Here is a 20082-nt window from a genome sequence, read left to right on the forward strand (position 1 = left end):
TAGAGAACAAGTTGTTGTTCTAGCCAGCAGATTGTTCCATTTGTTGTGTAGGAGTGTGGAAACATTAAGAATGACAGCATAAGATGATACCATAGAGTATTTGCATAAACAACCTAATAGCATTGTCTAATGTGGTCTTTGTTTATTAGAGGTGTCCAAAACTCCTTTGCTATATTTAGGTAAATCTAAGTTTTTTATTTTTGTTTTGGTTTTTTAACTCAAGCATGGAAAATATTTTCTGGCTGGGAAAAAAGGAGTATGACAAAAATTACACTTAACTGAAAACAGTTCTTAAGAGTGACAATTTCAGGAGGAAATTAATTGCAGTGTTTTTGTTTTTTGAAGGTGATAACTTCTTATGACACTAGTATTTAGTACTTTTTGTAAGAATACTATGAGTGTGTTTCTGTCTTAGTTTGTAGGCCTTCATTGAGGAATGAGTATCTTTTAATTGAAGTTTTAATTCATGAAATAACAGTAGAACAAATATATTTTATTAATAATAACAGAAGTTAACATTCGCTGGGTAATTTGCCGCCATATATCTATGTATTGCATTCTAGCAGCTAATGTTGTATTTAATAACTGTTAATAATTAAGTTTAAGAAACAAAGCTCTAATAAGGGAACAAGTACATATTGAAGTCAGTGTGGGCTGAAGCCATCACAGGCAACAAAGTGTCCAGTGTCTGTGATAATAGAAGAAAGTGGCCTTAAAGAATATTTGTGTTGATAAGTAGAATTGATGGTTAGGATTTGAATAGAATATAAGTGGATTAAGGAGGAATTTAATGAAAATTTCACAATTTGAGCTTTAATCTAAACACGTATATATAATTGTATGTTTTTATATGTTCTTAATTGAAAAAATGAAGCTCAATTTTAGGAAAATTAATCTTGAAATACTCTTGATATTTAGTGAATACTTTTTAAAAATTAATTTATTTTTAAAAGATTTTTTACTTATTTATTTATTCAGGGAGACAGAGAGAGACAGACAGAGACACAGGCAGAGGGAGAAGCAGGCTCCACGCAGGGAGCCTGATGTGGGACTCGATCCCGGGTCTCCAGAATCACACCCCTGGCCGCAGGTGGTGCTAAACCGCTGAACCACTGGGGCTGCCCCCCCACTTTTTTTTAAAGAACATGTAATACACAAGTGCTATAGACTGAATGTGTTCTCCCACACAATTTATATGCTGAAATCCTAACCCCCGTATGGTGGTGTTAGGAGGTGGGGCCTTTGGAAGATGATTAGGTCATGAGAATGGAGCTTTCATGAAGGTGTTAGTTCTCTTACTAAAGAGATCCCCATGAGCTTCTCTGCCTCTGCCATCATTTGATGACATAGCAGGAAGACTTGTTTTTGAGCCACAAAGGTGGCCCTTGACAGTAGCTGAATCTACCCGAACCTTGATCTGGCCCATCATGTCTTCTAATCCCCACCCATGGATCTACAAGACTTTGTTATTGGGCAAGTGGTGATTAACCAGATAATTATCAAATTTTAACTGAGGGCAAAGAAGTTGACCAGCTGAAATGAAGGCCAGGGAAAAGTCAGAGAAAATCCTTTAAATCTTTCTGGTATAGGAGCAGAGGCAAGGAAAATTTTCAGTGCCCACCATTTTTTTTTTTTTTTAACTCTGCAACGTGTGAAAAAAGTAGGAAACTCTACAATTAATACTAAAAAATAATCACAGCACATGCAAATCAAGTTTTTAAAATAAGAAAGAAACACTAAGGCTCTCCCTACCCCAAAAATAGTCTCTCTCTCTCTTTTTTTTGTCCTGTAGAATTCAGTAAAACTTTGAATTCAAGAAGGTCAAAAGCAAACAGTTGTCAGAGGAAGCAAAGTTATGAGCAACATTATTTTAGAAGTGCTTTGCAGATGAGGAATAGAATACAACTGATACTAGGTTATTATAGTGGGAAATTTGAGATAATTACAGTGTGTTCTAAGTAAAAATTAAAAGAGGATACATGTGAATGATAATAAAGGCATCCAACATATGGATAATGCTTACTCTGAAAGCTAGAAGGAAATTTTCTTGAAATGACTGATGCTGTAAGATCTAATGGGTATATCTGTAGGAAAAATTGAGGAATAACAATTGCCACATCAGCGTGTGCTGATTTTGATTAGGGTTTCAAATTTCCTCATAAAGAACCCTTTAGAGGGACCTAAAGTGCCAAAAAAAATCAAAACTTACAGAAAAGAATACTCTGTCTGACCTCTTGCATTTCAACAACATTCACTATCCAAATACAATGAAGCTTTGCCTATTAACTTGGAGGGGAATGCGAGTGGAATCCAAGAATATGACCACCAGCCATACAGGCGGTTGTAAAGATGATAGGGGAAAAATAAAATACAATGTCTACATGTATCATTAAAACTCCGATGTTGAGGTCTACCAGGTAACATAACGAATGAAGAATAGGTGAACGATAAATGGAGTAGAAGTATCCATTGCTTGGAAATGGTGGAACAGTGATTACAAAGATATGAGGAAGAGAATGAGCCAAACTTTTATTCCCAAACAAGCTCTACTTTGAGTCTAAAAGCAAAATTTCAAGGAATGTAAAAATGTTGAGGCTTTTGTTAAAAAAAAAAAATCAACTAAACAAACTACTTGCAGATAAAGTTCATCACATGAAGAAGTAAATTAAAATGAAGAACTAGAAATGGAGAAATTATGTGTTAAAAGTCAGCATTTTGGCATGTACATACATCTACATTGTGGGTATTATGGTCCTAGAATAGAATGTGAATCTAATAAATCTTGTCAGAGTAAAAACAGTATGATTGACAAGAACAAGGCTTGAGGTGAAAGTTTAAGTGTAGTATTTGTTTTCCTCTATAGAGGGAGGTCACCAAATACTGACAAATGAAATGTGAGGCCATTAAAAATCCAGTGTCTTAATCCTCTTCATGCTACCTTCTCTTAAAGTTTAGAAGCTTAGTGCTCTGGGAGTGACAAATGATCTCAAGCTTAGCAGCATCTTCAGGTTTACCTTATTCAGTTTTCTTTCCTAACTAGTTAAAAAACAAAACTGCATGTCATCTCATTTGAATATATTATTGCCTTTGTTTCAGTATCCTTTTGTCTTACCATCTTATTGCATATATTAATAAGGAGTTGTTGGAATGATGCTTATCTAATGTTTAAGGGTAATTGTTACTAGGTAGGGCTATTTTTGGATTTTTTTTTTTAACCTTCTTTTCCAAGTTGTTGGTTTTAAGAACATAAACCATTTTTCTTGAAATGACTTTTTTCTTTTAATAAAAAGAACTGTTGTATGTTTAAAATACCTAGTTGTTAAGCATTTGCTAGTGACAAAAACATGTTTCTGTGTGCAAGGATCCCATACCCTGTCCTTAAGAATTTTATCTATTTCAGTGCTTAAAAAGCTAAATATCTCCCATGTTCTCATCTTAGATTTTATTTCTGTATACGCAAAAGAAAATTTTAAATTGTTATTCTTTAAAGCTCAAATTTCACTCACATTTGTTAAGATCTGATGATGTGATTGTCTTATTTTGTATCTGTTGTGTCAAATTTGGCAGGATCTGAGGAATTACGTGATACGTGCATCTAGATGCAGTGGGGTGCATTAAAGAAGAATCTTGATATTGGGGAGCACTTGCCTTAGGAACTGTGGGCAAACCAGCCCATCTTCCTGTTACAAAAGAGACATTGTCTTTATTATTCTGGAATGTCAAGCAGATCTGCCTCAGGGAGAGAGATGACTGTACCTTTATTTTCTGGAACATAAGCAAATTTACTCCAGGAAGAGACATACCTATCTTTGCAAATCTGCGTGCTATGCAAACATCTTTGAAGAGTCAATCTGGAGTAAATTATCTATTAATGCCTTTGAAAATGTTTGGGTATATGAGAAACCCCTGGAAAATTGTCTCCCTGTAATATCTAGAAGATGTGATTCCTTGAACAAACTTAATGTTGTATAATGAAATCCAGTTTCTTCTCTATTCTACTATCAATATAGAGCTGATGCATATGGAACTGTTTTATTAATTTTTTAATGTTCTCTCAGAACTTTGTACTCAATAAGAACTTTAAACTGAAAAAAGTCTTCAAGTTTATGAGCCAACTGATTCCTAGCAATGACTTCAAAACCTCTACTTCTCCTTCTCTAATATTATGTAAAAATTACAAAGAGCTAAGATGAATCCTGCTTACTATGTAATGCTCATAGAAGTACAGGATTTAATGTTTGACTAAGAGGCAAGCTTTCTATTTTAGAATTGTAGATTTTAAAGAGTTCTACATGTAAAGCCAGTATTAACCGCTGGAATGTGACTTTCTGGGGAATTACAATAGCATAGATAAAACACTTGTTGAGTCATTAAATTTTTATTCATACAAATACAAGAAAAAGATGGAAGTTAATTAGAATATTGAGCTGTATGAAATAAAAATGTCATTAGGAAAATTTTTCTTTTTTAGATTGTATTTATTTGAGAGAGAGAGTGTGCATGTGCACAAGAAGGGGGCAGAGGGGGAGAGGGAGAGGGAGAAAGAACCTGAAATACATTCCCTGCTGAGTGGAGAGCCCCCATGCAGACTCCATCTCATGACCCTGAGATCCTGAGCTGAAATTGAGTTGGACGCTTAACCATTGGAACCACCCAGGCACCCTCATTGGGAAAATTTTTGTAATGTATGTGCTATTCTAAATCTAGTCTGGGGGATCCCTGGGTGGCGCAGCAGTTTAGCACCTGCCTTTGGCCCAGGGAGCAATCCTGGAGACCCGGGATAGAATCCCACGTCGGGCTCCTGGTGCATGGAGCCTGCTTCTCCCTCTGCCTATGTCTCTGCCTCTCTGTGTGTGTGTGTGTGTGACTATCATAAATAAATAAAAATTAAAAAAAAAAATCTAGTCTGGGACCACCTCTAGTAATCTCTTCACCTCTTGGTTTGTTATCATTGTCCTAGTTCAAGTTTTATTTCTCTCCTACTTGCACTATTATAATAATCTCTTACTGCTTTTCCTGCTTCAAGTCTTTCCAGGTTTAGTTAAATCTATGTAACTGTAGAATTTTGAATGTTTCCAGAATCATCCAACAACCTCTGTCTAACCATCCTTTTAATAATCCAGCATTTTCTGCAATACATCCTTTGAATAAGAAAAAACAGGTACTTGGTTGTTCCTGCATATATCCTGTACCTTTTCTTATCTAAAACTATTTCCTTTAGCTGTATCTGTGTTTTTCAAAATAGTATCCATTAGTCATGTACTGGTTCAAATGTATTTTTCTTGGTAGCTTCGTTAACTTTAGCCTGAATTATTTTGTTTTTATATATGGTCTGTGGCTTTATGTGTCTCTAGCAGTTTGTGCTCTTTTGTAACAGTCGTTTAGGTTCTGGTATGGTCTTTCCATCTAGTTTATAAGCTCCTTTTTCTTCTATTTTTTTTTCCTCCTAGCATGTAAAAGTCACGTCTGGAGCTCTGTGTCCTGCTGGCAGAGATCTTGAGCAAATCATCTTAGAGCAATGCTACAGTTATGTATGTGTGAATGTAAGTAGTGAATTTAAATGACTGAACATACTTGAGAATTAGTATAAATGTAGTGTGGAAGAGAATTTTTTTTCTTGATTCTTAATTATTTGGATTTAAGTTTTTGATAGATGAGTTGTGTTATTCAATATGTATCTGGAAATTTTTTAACTTTTGAAGTGAGAAAATAATACTTTATAATAAGCTAGTTTCCATAATGAGAAGAGGGTGGGATTTCTTTAGACAGCATTTTTATTTACCTGGTATGAAGCAGATAAGGTGGAACGATTGAATTAATGAATAGTTCAAATTTTAATAGATATGACCTTATGTGGGTATCCTTTAAAGTGGTTCAAAAAGTAAAAACTAAATAAGCTGGATAAATATTTTGGGTGCTCATGTAAAAGCTTTCTGTTTTTTTCCCTTTAATTTTTAATTATCCTTGAACTAACTTTTAAATCATTTAAGATTTTTTTGGTCTTTATTTTTTGGTCTTTCAGGTTATGTCCCCTGATTTTGAGAAAACCAGGAGATTACTGAATATGCTTGAAGAGAGTAATCTTTCCATTTTATATCCTGTTGTTGTTATTTCAGTAAGTGAATTGATGCAGATTTTTTTTTTTAATTAAAGTTAGTTAACATAAGTGTAGTATTGGTTTCAGGAGTAGAATTTAATGCCCTCCTTAATGCCCCTTCCCTTACTTGCCTCCCCTTCATCAACTCTCAGTTCTTTATAATTAAGAGTCTTTTATGGTTTACCTCCCTCTCTGTTTATATCTTATTTTTTCCTTCCCTTCCCCTGTGTTCATCTGTTTTGTTTCTTAAATTACTCATATGAATGAAATCGTATGATATTTGTCTTTCTCTGAGTGACTCACTTTGCTTAGCATTATACTCTATTGCTCTGTCCACGTTGTTGCAAATGGCAACATGTCCTTTTTTTTAATATTTTATTTATTTATTCATGAGAGACACACAGAATGAGAGAGAGAGGCAGAGACACAGGCAGAGGAAGAAGCAGGCTCCATGCAGGGAGCCCGATGTGGGACTCAATCCCTGGTCTCCAGGATCAGGCCCTGGGCTGAAGGCAGCACTAAACCACTTGAGCCACCCGGGCTGCCCCAATATGTCCTTATTTTTTATTCGAGGGAGAGGATGGTGGAGCAGAGGGAGAGAGAGAATCTTAAGGAGACTCTATGCCGAGTGGAGCTCAGTGTGGGGCTTGATCGCAAAACCCTGAGATCGTGACCTGAGCTGAAATAAAGAGTCAGATGCCTAACCAAATGAGCTACCCAGGTGCCCCTCATTCTTTTTGATGGCTTAGTATCCTTCCATTTGTGTGTGTGTGTGTGTGTGTGTATAGCACATCTTCTTTACCAATGCAGATTTAACTCTCTTTAAGCTTAGGCTTCCTTCCTTGAAATTCAACTTTTTATTCATTGTTGAGAATATTCATCGAGCCTAGAAAAAGAAACTCTTCTCTATGCATTCTTGAACCTGCTTTCTTGCTATGACTTCTATGACTGTTTTCCCTTGTTAATGCAAGTATTTGTTTGAATTGACAAGTTTAGGAAAAAAAATAATCTAGCAACCAGTTTCATTTCTTTTTCTTCATTACAATTGCAAAGTTTACTGCTGAGCTAGTTGTTTGGATAATATAAAAGAGCTTTATTAGCATGTTAGCAGAATGCCGTTGGAAAAGAAATCCCAAAGTTAAAAAAAGAGGGAAAATATGTGGAAGAAAATGGACTGTTTGATTGTTTCATCTTCTCTGTCACATGGACAGCAAAAGTAGAATGAGAAACACATGAAAGAGAATTCCCCAAAGAATGGCCCATGAAAATTTTGAAGAGACGTTTCCTGTGAAAGACTAAAAGTACATGTTTAATATAGCATTTGCTTAATTGGCCTATTAAACTGCAAAGAAGAGGGGGATCTCAGCACAACCTGGAAGGAATAAAATCAGGCTAGCTGAGGAGAGTCTGTAGTCAGTCTGTGACATTTTGCTGTGGGAAAGGGTTCCAAAAGTGAAGTTTCAAAACAGTAATTGCCTTGTTTCTAAAGCTCAAGCCCATCCTGATAGTGTCATAATTTAATTCTTGTTAAGATATTAATACTGAAAGAAAAGATGATTTGTACTACAAATAAGTTGGAAATCTAGCATTGCAAGTATAAACAAATTAGCAATTGGGGGAGATTGATTTCACTGGACTATTGTGTTTGGTTATATACCCTAAAGATAAGTTGCATGGATGCTGCTAATTATGGAAACTCAAATTCTACAAATGACTGATTTTAACAAAGAGGCAGGTGTCTTTTATTGGGGTGTTTTGGGGAACACTATGGAATATACTTGATGCTGGAAGACTCTAAGTCTCTGTAGGGTACAAGTAGGCTAAAAAATCTGTGTATGGCTCTCTATTCCTTCCTCTACATTAACTAACTTAGAAATATCATTCTATGTTCCTAGGTAATATTCTAAAATTTCATATATCAATATCATGAAGGGAGCAAGCACTTTATTAAACTTCCTTGGTCAAGTCACTTGCCTTCCTAAAGCTTGCTTTCTGCATTTTAGAAATGAGGCTAATAACTCTACTTCTTATATCATTGTAAGAATTAAAATGAATGAATGGAAGCATAAACGCATAATGCAGTTGCTGTCTCTTTGGCAGGCATGCAAGGCTGAATTTAACATCCTAGCTCCTTCTCTTTCCAGTTTGGATAAGATGATTCAAAGGTCACTACCAATGCTCTAATCTGATTCTTGAAGTTTGAATCATACATGTTTCAACATTCTTTTAGGTACTTTAGCTTGAGTACTTCATTATCTTCTCACAGGTACTATATTGGATCTACCACAAAAGCACATATCCCATGAGCTGACTTTTTTAGTGGCAGTAGTTGTCGTAGGCAACCAGGTGGGAATCTGTGTCATCTATGTTTTCTATTTATCTTTTGCCTCTGCCTTTCACTGTCAAACATGCATGCCTGGGTACATACACATACAGATTTAAAACAGTTCTACTTCATCTCTGTTGTATCTCAGCCTCTGTTCTTGGTATTTTTTCCATAAATATTTGAATTTAACTTTCTGTTTATTTCTGTTGAGTTCTACTCTTCTATGTATCCCAGTAAGAACCAGAGGGTTTTTTTTTTTTTTCCAAAGATTTTATTTATTTATTCATAGAGACAGAGAGGCAGAGACACAGGCAGAGGGAGAAGCAGGCATCATACAGAGAGCCTGACGTGGGACTCGATCCAGGGTCTCCGGGATCACGCCCTGGGCTGCAGGCGGCACCAAACCGCTGCACCACCGGGGCTGCCCGAGCCAGAGTTTTTAAAAATTATGTATGTATGTATGTATGTATGTATGTATGTATATATGTATTTCTAGTATTCTTTATTAAACTAAGAAAAAGACAGGTAATCCTCTCATTAGGTAGTAAATGTCTCTCAGAACTACTTTGAGGAGAGTAATACTAAAAGTCTGTATACTATAAACATTGTTAAATGTTTACTTTAGAGATTTGTTACTACTCCATGAGTAATATTAGTTCACCCATTATTTTCTCATTGTGTACATAGACTCAGTATAGGAGTATTTAAAGTTATTATTAATTTAATAGGAAAATGTCATTAGAACACATCTGGAATCTGTATCCTTAGGATACAGAGGATGACTGAATCATGGAAAAGGTAGAATAAAGAATGCTGCCTTCTTGATTTGAGAGGCAAGTGAATTTGTCTGAAATTTTCATTGGTCCTGTAAATGATTATAAAAGGCTTCATTCTATTTCTTTTTGTTAGTACTTTCCCCCAAAAGGCTAAAAGACCATTTCAAGTGTTCCTATAACTTAATATTGGACAGATTTAATATTTAATATTAATATAATTAATATCTAATTAATTTTATATTTTAATATTTAATACGTTAAACATGAATATTTATAATATTTATTAATATAATATATTAATATAATAACTTTAATATTTCCCAAATTAGTTGTGTATAAAATATTATAATTGCAGAATACATAAAATAAAAGACTTAAACTTTGAGTGTAAATATCTGGGACATAATTTGCACATTATTAAGTGGAAAAATACATATGTACATAAAATGGGGTTGTAAGTGTGTATATATATATGTAATTGGAAAGATGTTGCAATATGCAGCTCATAGACTATGGGTGTACCTATCAGGCTTTTATCTGAATTACTTTGCTGGAAGATTAAGTCATACTATGGGAGGGTTTTGTTTTGTTTTGTTTTGTTTTTTTGATAAGGCTTTTGTTAAACAATTCTAAATTTTGAGAATGTTCAAAGAAGACTTTGTTTATTTGCTTTCTTGTGCAAGTAGGTTTTATTTACCAGAAAATCTAAAATGACATCAAGGTCATGGAAGAATATATCGATTTTTGTTTTGGAGTTATGTGATTCAGTAGTTATTGAATGCATGTATTGTAAATGTTTAAAGAGCTATTTTGTCTTGGCTGAAATGTACAATGGTCCTATTTTTTATGTGAGGGTGTATCAATTTCTAGTTTCAGTTCATCTGAACAGAAGAAGGATTAGTAGGAATCAGGCAGATGAGAAGTAAAATATGGTTAATTAGGTATTTGTGAGGGTTTTTTCAACTGAGAGACTGGTTAGGGTGGTTATTTGCATTGCTACCATGTTTCACTCTACAAGGACAGATTTTTAGAAGAAACGGGGCTGAAGTTAAGCTGGGGCATCTGGCAAAAACAACACTTTAAAGGGCCAAAAATTGGTGTCCGCCTGCCATGATGGTGAAGCCCACATTTTGTCTCTTACATTCTCAAGGAGCTATAGAAAAGTATTTTGGAATTCAGTATTGTTATTTAGTAGTCATTTAAAAAGTACATGTGCCTTCAACCTCATCTGGAATGTTTATCCCTTGGAGGGAGCTAAGCACTGAAGGAGTGACCAGTTAGTGTCATTGGATTCTTGGTACACAGGTATTTAGCATCATTAGATTTATTTCAGGGTGTTGATTGTTTGTTGAAAGATCAACTTCTCCTTGGATTTTATGAAACTTAAATGTGTTAGGAAATACTGACTTTAGGACGTTTCATTTGTCTAAAATGAACCGACAGGTAGAATTCTACTACTTTAAGTTCTACTTAAGAGCAGGACGCCTGGGTGGCTCAGCAGTTGAGCATCTGCCTTTAGCTTAGGGCTTGATCCCAGTCCCAGGATTGAGGTCTACGTCTGACTCCCTGTGAGGAGCCTGCTTCTCCCTCTGCCTGTGTCTCTGCCTCTCTCTCTGTGTCTCTCATGAATAAATAAATAAAATCTGTAAAAAAAAATCTACTTAAGAAGAAACAAAATTTCACCATGAAAAGTAGAAAAAATAATTAGGACTTTATCTTAAAATAACTAAGCTTTTATCAAAATAATTTTATCTTTATGAAAAAGAAACATTTTTGCTTAATCTTGTGAACATTATATGATAAATTGTGACATCCTTCATTTCAAGTGATCATTTTTACAAATAATATTTGTGAATATCTTTAGTTTTGTTAAAATAGATTTTATTGATACACAGTTCAGAATTCTCTTTGGCATACATCCAATAGGTCATTACTCTTATTTATTTTAAGTAGTCTAATTTAGTCAAGTTCTCATTTATTGATGGTGCTGATTAGGATTTAGAGTTTGCCAATGTTAAATTGATCAATTTAATAAAATCCAAAGTTTTGGTAAATGTAACTTAATTTTATTGTAACTATATTAAATCATCAGAATTCAAACTTCTGTAATCAGCTGGAGACTGATAATGTTAACTATCTGGGCTAAAATAGATGCTGTTCTTAAAGTGGACAGGTATAGTTGCATGGGATCAATTTACAAATTTTTATTTCTCATTGAATCTACATCTACTTTAGGATGACATTTTTTATGCTTCGTGGCTTTTAACTGTAAACCTTTGGAAACACGTAATCGGATAACAAGCATGTCCTGTACTAGGAAAATGCTCCTAACTTGAAAGAAAAAAAAAGTTGGTTTTTTTTTTTTATTAGAGACTGATTAGCATAAAGGAATTTCAAAAATGTAGATTCTTTCCTATATCTTTTAACAAGAAAAACCTTATAAACATGAAAACTAATGCTTTCTTTTGTTAAGTTGAATTATGAAGGAGCTCTGTTTTGAGAGCCTTTTTCAAATGTCATTTCTGGTACTGTTTTATCTATCATTATAAGTTATCAGGAAAGGTGTTTATCTGGAGTAGACTAAAATTACTGTTAGCCTTGCAGTTACCAGTGGGGGGATATACAGCTAGTACCTTTTTCAGATTGCAGCTCTCAAAAGGATTATCTGAAAATTTTCGTGGAATCACATGATACAATAGTTGTCAACATGGGACATGTTCATTTCTTTATTTTCTACTCCTTTCATTTGTTTTTGTTCACTATTTAATTAATGATGAGTAAATACTTAGAAAAATAAAGTAATATATTAAAATATTAAAGTAATAAAAGGTAAATTCATAGTTTCTGATCTAAAAATCAAAAACTCTGCCCACCAAAGAAAATAGGCTTTTACCTAAATTAACGACTCAAAAGTTTTAAGAACCTGAATTTAGTCTACGTTTTTTTGCTTAGAAATTAATGATCAGGGAGCTATTTTTTTTTTCCAGCAAAGGAGAAGAGAATTTCAGGAAGCAAATAACTATTGCTGTTTTCTAGCCAGGATTATAATAAAACCAATTGTAAAACTTTCAAAAAATTCCTTCCCAGGTGCAGAAAGTAAAGGAAAGATTTTAATTTATTTGGATCTGGCAAGGTTTGCACAAAACATCCTTTCCTACTATTAATAATTGAGATAATGGACAGTTTATTCTTACTTAAAGCTCATTTTCTCAGTGTGCAAAGCTGTTTCATATAATAGACCCCAATGAAATATTTAATTTTTAAAAGCAGAAAGAAATTGGCAACAAACATAATTAAAAGTTCAAAACTGAGAAAGGAAACAAACTCTTTTACTTGATAAAGTTTTTTATCACTTCCTCATTACAAAATAATTTCATGGTAATTATCTGGATAATTGCATGAGAGCTCTAATTTTTTTTTTTGACTATGTAGACAATAATTTTATTGGTGCTTTATGAGAGATAGGAATCTCTTCATGAATTTACTTTAGTAAAGGACATAAATTACCATGTGGAATTTTAATGCTTTGAAAAACATAAATAAACCTTCAAAAGTGCCTAATTTAGTTCTAGTTACCGGAAAGTAGTTTATTGACATAACAGATCAGAATATATGATCTTTAAAATACTTCAAAATGTTTAATATTTGAACATGTCAGCAAATAAAAAAATAGAAAACCACCATCCATTGACACTTGATACTTTCACATCTGGGGAAACTGTCAGCAATGTAAATTGTTTCCAGAAGGTTCCACAGCTCACCAATGGCAGAGCCAGTAATGGAATCAATCCAATGTGCAATGCATCATATACACTTGTTACTTTTATGCTCTCATGAATGTGTTAAATAATATGGAAAAAGGTTAAAAATATACATACATATATGTATTTAATATTCCTTCCTAATAAAGAACAAATGACAACTGGAAAAACATAGTGATTCCTTCTTTTAAGTGCTAATGGTTTCTTTCTTTGCTTCACAAGGTATTGAGGCTTTATTGAATTTAAGTTATAAAAATCTGTGGTCCTGTTAAATTTCTTACCAGATCCTAGACATGTATATTTGTCACCTTTTACTTAACTACTTATTCTGTACATTTCCTCCTGTTAACCCTATTATTACTAGACTGAGAAATACGTTTTTAGGTCACAAATTCTTGAAAAACAAAAGAGCTGGCTGTTGTAATCCTCACTGCCATCATATTGACAATTTACTTTTTACAGTGTGTATGTTGCAGTTCCTTACTTTGTGTATATTTTTGAATAGGTATGCTGTGTGTGTGTAACGTGTGTGCACGCATCACGCACATGTACAGACTTAATCCAAATCCATCTATTCCAGTCTTAACCATATTGTTACTGTAGCTTTTATTTTTCTTTAAGAAAAAGATCTTACTGTATACTGATTTTCTTTTATGTTTCACTTAAGATGCATTAAAGTTTTCTCTTTCATGGTTGTGAAAAGCTTTAATGGTAGAAATGCAGTCATTTCTGTAAATTCTATAAATGTTTTCATGTAATAAATGAAACCCAAAGTATTTCCTGCCTAAAATAATAATAGCTCAATCCTGGTTTAAAATAGCTCAAGAGAATCTTTTTGAAATTTTAGGAAGGGATTCATATCAAACCCCAAAATGAAGAACGATGAAGTCGTTCTTGTAGAAGGTGGTGAATAGAAAGAATTGTCTGTTATTACAAGTTTTAGGAGATCTTTGTTAATGGTGAAATGGTTACTGGAGAGTTTTTGTTCTGGGATATTAAAATTCTCTGAGATCAATTGTGTTGGGATAGGCCTGATGTTGTGTCAAGAAATCATTGTCCTAGGACAGACCTTGATAGTTTTCATTTATTCTTGTAATGAATTATGGTTATTTTCAGATAGAGTGTTCTAACAGAATATGCAAATGAAACGAATTCCAGAGTACCTTTTCTAAGTTTAGTGAATTAATTTTTCTTGATTAAGCCAAGGATTTGAAATAGCTGTTTATTTTCCCAATTTGCACAGTTCACTGAATTCAGTCAGATGAGCAAAATTAATTATTAATTTATTTACTAGTGCTTTCCATGTAAATCAGTTTATAAAATTTAACACGAAATGCACAGGAGGCAAATAATGAAGCTAGATCTCTTTGTTAGGCAGCTTACATTAATTTTAGGCCTAGAAAATGAGTTGAGTAATTGGTTTGATCATTCAGTTTTTTAAAAAATATACCCAGGGAATTCTCCTACTAGTTTTTTTGTATACTGGATTCTATTTTAAATAGAAATAAATTGGCCTTTAGCTTAATGGTGTTATGCTACTTCCTTAAAAAGATGGAACCAAATATCTTTTCACTATCATTTATTTTATAATTGCATGTGATACTCTCTATATATTATGTTGATTTCTTATATAGATTACAATCAGGCTTGGTAAATATATATTATGTAATATATATATTCTTAGTGTTTCTACTTAAATATATCTTGTTTCCAGCAATATATATGTATATATATTAGGTTTTAATATAGAGGGGAGAGGCAAAGGGAGAGGGAGAGGGAGAAGCAGACTCCTTACTAAACAGGTAGCCAGACATGGGACTCCATCCCAGGACACCGAGATCATGACTTGAGCTAACGGTGTACACTTAACTGACGGAGCCACCCACGCACCCCTGGGCTTGATATATCTTTATTCTATTTTAAAATATTTTATTTATTGGAGAATATAAATTACATTGTTATAAAGGTGGTGTTAAAAACAAAGAATTGACTATTATTTTAAGTTTTAGGAGATGTTTGATGTGTTAAGGATGATATACCTGGAGTAGGGATCAAGGCGTAAGGAGTAGATCTGCAAGTAAGTGTCTATTTAACCTTCATGTCTCTAAATTTTAATTTAGAATCTTTATCTGGCAACAGAGAGGGGTGCCCTTGAAGCCATTTAAGTGACTTCTCTTTCTAAAAATATTTTCCATACTAGAATGTGTTATCAAGGCCTTTTGCTGTTGTATAACCCATATTGCACGTCCTCTATGTACAAATATAGGAAAGCAATTTAGATTATATCAGTCATGTTAAATATGAATCAGGTAGTCTAGTATACCTCTCTTGAGCCAATTTTGAGAATTTTTTATACTTTAATCCTTATCTCAACACTTCTGGCTGATTGATTGATTGATTCTTCCTCTTCTCATATTTCTTTTTGTAGTACACTTTTTTTTTTTAAAGATTTTATTTATTTATTCATAGAGACACACAGAAAGAGAGAGAGGCAGAGACACAGGCAGAGGGAGAAGCAGGCTCCATGCAGGGAACCCGATGTGGGACTCGATCCCAGGTCTCCAGGATCACACCCCGGGCTGCAGGTGGCGCTACACCGCTGCGCCACCGGGGCTGCCCTGTAGTACACTTTTTGGGGGTTAAGTCTAAACGTTCCATTTTGCTTTCATTATTTTTTCCTTTTTTCTTTGTCTCTTTAAAATGGGAAATTGCAAGATTAATCTTCCCTCCACTCCAAGAATCTATCCATTCATGTCTATCCTACCTTCTGAGAATGATTCCTTAATCATTAAAGTACTAGAGCATCTTCTTATCTATTCATTTTAACTTATTTTAGGTACAGCGTACTTAGTGCCTTAGAGTGAATATCCTATTCTCTTTTTATTACTTAACTGATGACTTAATATAGATAAATATAACATTTGCTGAACATCTGTGTGACAGGTATTTTGATGTACATATATGCTATTTAATGTAATTTTTTAAAAAAATTGCATCTTTAGAAGAGTGTTTCAGATCATTTTATCTTAATATAAGGAAATAATTTTATTTATTTTGTTTCAAAGATGAAGAATTTTCAATAACACAAGTTTAATCAAATGGCCAGAGTTAGCTGGGGAAGTGATCACAACATCCTGATCACTGTTCTTTCTATTCATCATCTCAATGTTAAGAGTTTTAACTAAATCTCTTTGAAGAAAGGGCAGAAATGGGGCACCTGAATGACCTGAATGGCTTAGTCAATTAAGCATCCAATTCTTGATTTTGTTTCAGGTCATGATCTCAGACTTATGAGGTGGAGCCCAGCACTGGGGCTCTGCACTGGGTGTGGAGCCTGCTTACAGTGTTCTCTTTCTCTCGCTCTCTACCTTTGCCCTTACCTCCACCTCCTCCCTCTCTCAAAAGAAAAAAAGGGGGGGCGGGGACAGAAAAGCCTAGAATAGATGATCAGAAGAGATCTTTCTTATTTTATTTTTTTAAATTCATTTATTCATGAGAGAGACACACACAGAGAGAGGCAGAGACACAGGCAGAGGGAGAAGCAGGCTCCACGCAGGGAGACCAATGTGGGACCCCATCCCGGGTCTCCAGGATCAGGCCCAGAGCTGAAGGCGGTGCCAAACTGGCTGAGCCACCTGGGCTGCCCATAGAAGAGATCTTAAGGATATGAGAGGAATATTAAATTTGGAAGACTGAGTAGGTCCATGTCTGTCAGGGGTAGGGGAATAGCATTTTTCTATGGCCAGAGTAGCACATGGAATAGTCAGCATAGAAAGAGCCAGTGAATCTAACACAGACTGAACCACACGTTGGGAAGGTTTGAGGAATAGGTAGATGAAGGTCAAGATGGGCCTTGTAAGTTTGAATTTTATGAAGCAGCCCTGCTCAGTAGAAGCTGATATAATCAGATTTGTATTTACTTCATGGATACAGCACAGAGAACATGTTAAAGTGACCAGACAGTTTCCTTGATGCATTTGGTTTACTTAGGAGGCTATCACAGTAGTCAGAGAAATAATGGTGTTGGCTGAGACTAGGGTTGTTTTAGAGTGACTGGGCAGAAATTGCTGGAAGCAAGATATATTTAAGTAGAAACACTAAGAATTTGTGCTTGATTTAATGAGAGAGAGGAGATGTAATCTCAAATTTTATATCGTTAAACAGTGAATGAAAGATTTGAGTCAGTAGAGAAGGATCTTTTGGTTTGTTTCTGAAGGTTGAATTAGGCAGATGATTACTGCACATTTGTTCACAGAGGTATTTAGAAAGATTACACTCCTATTCAGAAGCTTTCTATTCACGTGTGTGTGTGTGTGTATGTACAGAATCTCTTAGCCTAAAGTCAACTTGGAGAGACAAAGCACATTCTTCTATGGTTTCCTTAACACTTGATTTTTAATAGAATTCCAGGTATAGGCACAATTTTTAAAAACTCTTCATATTATAATGTTTTTGCTAAGTCTTACATAGTATGTGTATGATGGATCATGTTGTTTTATGGAATCTTTCCTGTGCCAACATTTCATATTCAAAGAAAAACACAACTGAAAACAAAAAAATCAAAACCTTGTTAATAGGTTGAATCATTATCAGGCAGGAAGATGATAAGAATATTATAAGGTGTAAGCACTATTCTTTTAGGATAAAAATTGATAGCCACTTAAAAAAAGATGACTTCTGCAGTTTCTGGAAAGCCTGAACTGTTCTTTTATTGAAAGTATAGAAAGGTGACGGAATTAGTGCAAAAAGCTTCTTCATCCAAACATGCTTTGGCTTGAACCCTGTTTGCAGTAAGTTTGTATGTGATACTTTTATAAAGTATAGTATGATTAAATTTTCAGGCAGCAGAGGTTTTATTTTATGGGGTTTTGAAGCTTATACTTAAATGCTGGGATACTTGACTCACTGATACCTGCTAAGGTGGAATGCAGCAAGTATTGCCAAGATAATCCTAGAGTTGGCATTAGAAAATTCTTTTTTGGAAATGACTGGACTGGTTTAAGTCACCTGCATGTTTCTTCTAAGTACTCTGAATATTGTACCATTTCTAGATTTTTTGAGAGACAACTGGAGATATCAGTTTTTTTTAATTTAATGTGTTAATGGTAATGATTGAGTTCTGTTTTTTTGCTCGGTCAGTGAGAACTGTGATCTTGTGTGTTTTGCTCATCCAATTTCTAAGAAATGGAACTCCTACTACATTTATAATCCTCAGGCCCTCTTCTCCCTCTGCAAATGCGTCCTGCTAATGCTTATTATTAGTATAATTATGTTAATGTTGGTAATAATATACACTTAACTGACTACTTGAAATAATGAATCATGATTCTTTCCTTTTAGTATAAATGATCCTATTTAATCCTCAGAGCAATCCTGAGAGTTGAATTTCATAGATTCCATTATCCTTGTGCTCATTTTATTTTTAGCAATTGATGTTTTTAGGAATGTCAATACTTGCCCCCTTTGAGAAATAGAAACCTAGATTGTTGAAGAAAAGGATCTTAAAAACCACTTAGTAGGAGTAGGATACTCTTATAAGAGAAAATCCAGGTCATTTTCTGTGCCTGGATTGAGACAATTTTTTTTATGTTAAGAGTTAGCAAATTTTTCCTGTACAGAGCCAGATAGTAAACAAAGTTTAGGCTTTTTGAGCCAATATTGTCTTTGTTAGAACTACTGGACTCTTCCATTGTAGTGCCAAAGTAGCTGTAGATAAGATGTAAAGGAAAGGATGTGGCTGTGTTCCAGTAAAACTTCATTTACAAAAATAGGCCAAGAGACTGGATTGGACATGTGGGCTATAGTTTCCCAGACTTTGGTTTAGATTTTCAATCTTAAATGACCTATTTGCCACTGTTACTTGATACCTTTACCTAAAATACCTGTTAGACATTTCTTTAATAGGCATATACTCTCTGGGTCATCAAGTCTCCTGATGTGAAGTATCACTCATGTGCCAATTTGTATGTTTTATCTCCAGTCATCATTCCTTTCAGAATGTTCAAGTACATGATATTAAAAAAAAAAAAATGGAATTTACCATCTTGTCTTCAAGAGCTGTTCCTCCTAACAGTCTCTCTCTTGTCTCAGTGCTACTATCCTCATTGCTACTATCACAGATTTTGCTAACTGCTAATGAGGACATATTATTTATTAAAACCTTATAGAGGCTCCTCATCCCCTACTGGACAAAGCTCAGTCAGATCATAAAGCCTTGGCCTGGTCTGGTTCTTGCTTAATTTTATCATCCTGATTCTCATTTCCTCACTGAGTAATTTGCCCTCTGGTAGTGAACTCTTGTAGCACATGCACCACATTGCTTGACAGATGTGTGTTGAGTCTGGTGAGGTTTTTGACCTAAGACCCAATTTCTCTAATGTTTTTTCTTTCCTGACTCTTACTATTTTTAGAATTTGATAATATATCTTATTGTAATCCTTCCTTAGTACCCCTGTGCTCAGAGTCTTTTCCCCTTTTCCAATCAGCACATGTAGGCATTCAGAAATATTTATTGACTTGAACTTGCCTTGGCATTTCTAGTCCTGGTGTTTCCTATTTCATCTTGTTTCAATGTTGCCTACAACAAATAAATGCTTTGTGGTGACTTACAGAAATGAAGGTGGCTAGGTATGAGGAAGTAAATAGAAATTGCATCTTAAGAAATAGCTATGTTTCATTAAGGAGAAAAATATCTACATTAGTTTTTAGGGTATTATTTGCTATGAATAAATTTAAACTTTATGAATTTTACTGTCTTGATTTATGTTATCCTTCTTTTTAGTGTGGTTCATTTTTTTCCCCATGTTGCCTTTTAGAGTAAGAAATTTTGTTTCCACTCAGCAACTATAATTGTCTAATTTACATAAATGAGTTTTTAGATTTTGTGAGTTATATCTTTATGCTTCATATTAGGAAGCACATCTTATTGTGTCTATAAATGACTGATTTTTGTCTTATTTCCTATATTTACCCTAAAAAGTAACATTAACCTTTGAAATGTTTCTCAATCCTAAGAGGATATCTATTTTTCTCTTATAAATTGAATTTGGAGGTAATTTTCCAACATTTTTGGAGGACTCTTCCTTATTATATTTATATTAAAATAAATTCTATGTGGATTAC

At 34.2% G+C, this 20082-nt stretch overlaps 1 protein-coding gene across 19 annotated transcripts in view; it reads left to right on the top strand.

Moving 5' to 3' along the window:
* The window catches only part of CRPPA (CDP-L-ribitol pyrophosphorylase A), a 340908-nt gene that overhangs the window by 151007 nt on the left and 169819 nt on the right, over positions 1-20082 (top strand). For 17 of the 19 annotated variants that reach the window (XR_013356810.1, XM_077856701.1, XM_077856693.1 and 14 more), the window contains 2 exons: positions 5451-5543; positions 6023-6115. The exons of 1 other annotated variant lie outside the window; for it this stretch is intronic. Coding sequence is in view for 17 of the 18 variants with exons in the window: in XM_077856701.1 (XP_077712827.1) it covers positions 5451-5543; positions 6023-6115 (186 nt within the window). In the remaining variant the exon portion in view is untranslated. Of the gene's footprint in view, positions 1-5450; positions 5544-6022; positions 6116-8363; positions 8444-20082 lie in introns of all 19 variants that reach the window. One more of the 19 variants, XM_077856702.1, reaches the window with a different exon arrangement.

This window comes from Canis aureus, chromosome 18 (assembly GCF_053574225.1).
Source record: "Canis aureus isolate CA01 chromosome 18, VMU_Caureus_v.1.0, whole genome shotgun sequence".
In the NCBI taxonomy this organism is placed as follows: Eukaryota; Metazoa; Chordata; class Mammalia; order Carnivora; family Canidae; genus Canis; species Canis aureus.